We start from the raw sequence: 2,500 nt of genomic DNA on the forward strand, positions 1-2,500 counted from the left end.
GACTGTATTGCTACTAGTTGACGAGCTAAGTAAAAAAAATATGAATATACCGTATTTTCCGCCCTATAAGGCGCACTTAAAAGTCCCCAAAAAAAAAAAAAAAACGACAGTGCGCCTTATAACCCGGTGCGCCTTATATATGGATCAAAATGTAAAAATTACATGACCAATATTTTTTTTTTTATAATAATACAATGTTTCAGTACGACTGGTAAACTACAAAGCCGCACCGCTTGCAGCATTACGGTAATCAGTAAACGACGGCCGCCATCTTGGAATCTCCGCGAATGCTATGCTTGTGGTGGGTTAACATAATTCACCCCCGGAACTAATAGTTGGGAGTATTGTTCCGTACGGAGGGTTAAGTGGGTGGTACTGAGTTTTAGTTCCTGTTTTAAGTGTGTGATAACAACTAAACTAAACAGAGTTTCCGAGGGAACAAAGTGAGATTCTTGGTGCTTTCAACTTGAAGTTTTAAAGTACCCACTCGATATAATAAACAACAGTTTAACGATCACTAAACACTTATCATTTGTGTATTGGATTCATTATTCTCATTTGCCGGAGGCTACCGGTAAGGGAGGGTTGATTTGTAAACATACTTTCGTTTTAGCTCGTGTTCAAAAGCAAGAACTGTGTGTTCATCTAGTTATGTGTAGTTATGTGTTTTTAGCATGTCGATGTTCTCCCAGTATGTTGTCATGTTATTAAAATACAGTTTAGACCTTCGTAGCGATGTGTTTTTGTTAGCTGTTAGCCGCTAGCAGCGTTCTCCCATTCAGTGTTTGAGATGAACCAACATTCAAATACGCCTGTCGTGTTCAATCTTTCTCTGATTTGAATGTATGACACATCATTTGAAAGCTTACAATCTGCAGTTTAAGCATGTGTAAAAACTGAAAAAGTACGTTGCACATTTCACCAGGAGCTGTCACATATTGGTTGTTGGTTATAATTGTATAGCCTATTGGTTGTTTTCTGGTGTTGTTTTGCTCTGTTTGTAGTCTACTTGATGTATTTTTATCAGCTGTTAAATCACCACAGCGGTTAATCCACTAATAGAGATAATAGCAGATTGAAAATGCTTGTAGCTAACTACTCTATATCTCGTGGTTGCAGCTATTGCGAATTGCTATTCACGCGAGTCAGCTGTGAATCATCGCAGGTCCTTGACGCTTGTTGCAAAAATGGATGACGAACGGCTGATACTTGAGGTGGAAAAATATATATTTTTGACAGTGGAGCAGGTAGAACGTTGATGGTGACAACGCTCAGGTGGAGCTTGGACAACGGGAAGTTGACACAACACCGATGGAGAGGTGACGCAACGCAGTAGGTGGAGCTTGGGCGTAACGCAACCCCAGTCAAACGTTTGACTGCAGTATCTATTCTATGCGCCTTATAAGCCGGTGCGCCTTATAAGCCGGTGCGCCTTGTATATGAAAAAATTTCTAAAATAGGCCATTCATTGAAGGTGCGCCTTATACTCCGGTGCGCCTTATAGGGCGGAAAATACGGTACAGTATATTTATTTATTTTTTAGAGAGAGAGAGGGGAATTCAAGCACTTTCAATGTCTATTTTCAAAAACTTTTAAGACCTTGAATTTCTTTTCTCAAATTCACAAACTTTCAAGGATTTCAAGGACCCGTGGGAACCCTGGTGTGTGTGTGTGTGTGTGTCTCACCACTTTGTCCGGGTCACATTTGAAGCGTATGATTGTGCTCCGCCTCCTCCTCCCCCCAGGACACGCCCCCCCGTCCTGATAGGTCAGCACCAGGACTCCCTGCTCCCAGCGTGGCGCAGACTCCACCTCCCCCAGGCTCACGTACTCCTCCCCCTGCTTCAGACAGGACGCCGCGCCTGATGGACACTTCCACGAGCCTATCAGAGGAGGGGGATGGATGGATGGATGGGAGGGAGGGGCCACCGACCAGGAAGTGACGTTAGTTAGTTAGAAACACGTTGTGGTTTTGACGAGGGGAGGGAGGAGGAGGAGGAGGGAGAGGAGGAGGAGGAGGAGGAGGAGGGAGAGGAGGAGAAGGAGGAGGTGGGGGAGAAGGAGGAGGAGGGAGAGGAGGGGGAGGAGGAGGAGGAGGAGGGGGGAGGAGGAGGAGGAGGAGGGGGAGGAGGAGGAGGAGGGAGAGGAGAGGGAGGAGAAGGAGGAGGAGGGGGACGAGGGGGAGGGGGAGGAGGAGGAGGAGGAGTAGGACGAGGAGGGGGAGGAAGAGGAGGAGGAGAGGAGGGGGAGGAGGAGAAGGAGAAGGAGAAGGGGGAGGGGGGAGAGGAGGAGGAGGAGGAGGGAGAGGAGGTGGGGGAGGAGGGAGAGGAGGTGTGGGAGGAGGAGGACGAGGAGGACGAGGGGGATGAGGAGGATGAGGAGGACGAGGAGGACGAGGAGGGGAAGGGGGATGAGGGGGAGGGGGAGGGGGAGGAGGAGGAGGGGGGGGAGGAAGGAGATGAGAGACGGGGAGGAGGAGTTTTTGAAGAGTACACACACA

The 2,500-nt window shown here is 48.0% G+C and overlaps 1 protein-coding gene across 1 annotated transcript in view; it reads right to left on the minus strand.

The window, feature by feature from the left end:
• igf2r (insulin-like growth factor 2 receptor) overlaps nt 1-2,500 on the minus strand; it is a 66,443-nt gene that overhangs the window by 25,200 nt on the left and 38,743 nt on the right. Inside the window, exon 31 of the mRNA XM_080527433.1 lies at nt 1,687-1,883. Coding sequence (XP_080383559.1) covers nt 1,687-1,883 — 197 coding nt within the window. The remainder of the gene's footprint in view (nt 1-1,686; nt 1,884-2,500) is intronic.

The sequence above is a fragment of the Nansenia antarctica genome (assembly GCF_963989245.1).
Source record: "Nansenia antarctica genome assembly, chromosome: 3".
NCBI lineage: Eukaryota > Metazoa > Chordata > Actinopteri > Argentiniformes > Microstomatidae > Nansenia > Nansenia antarctica.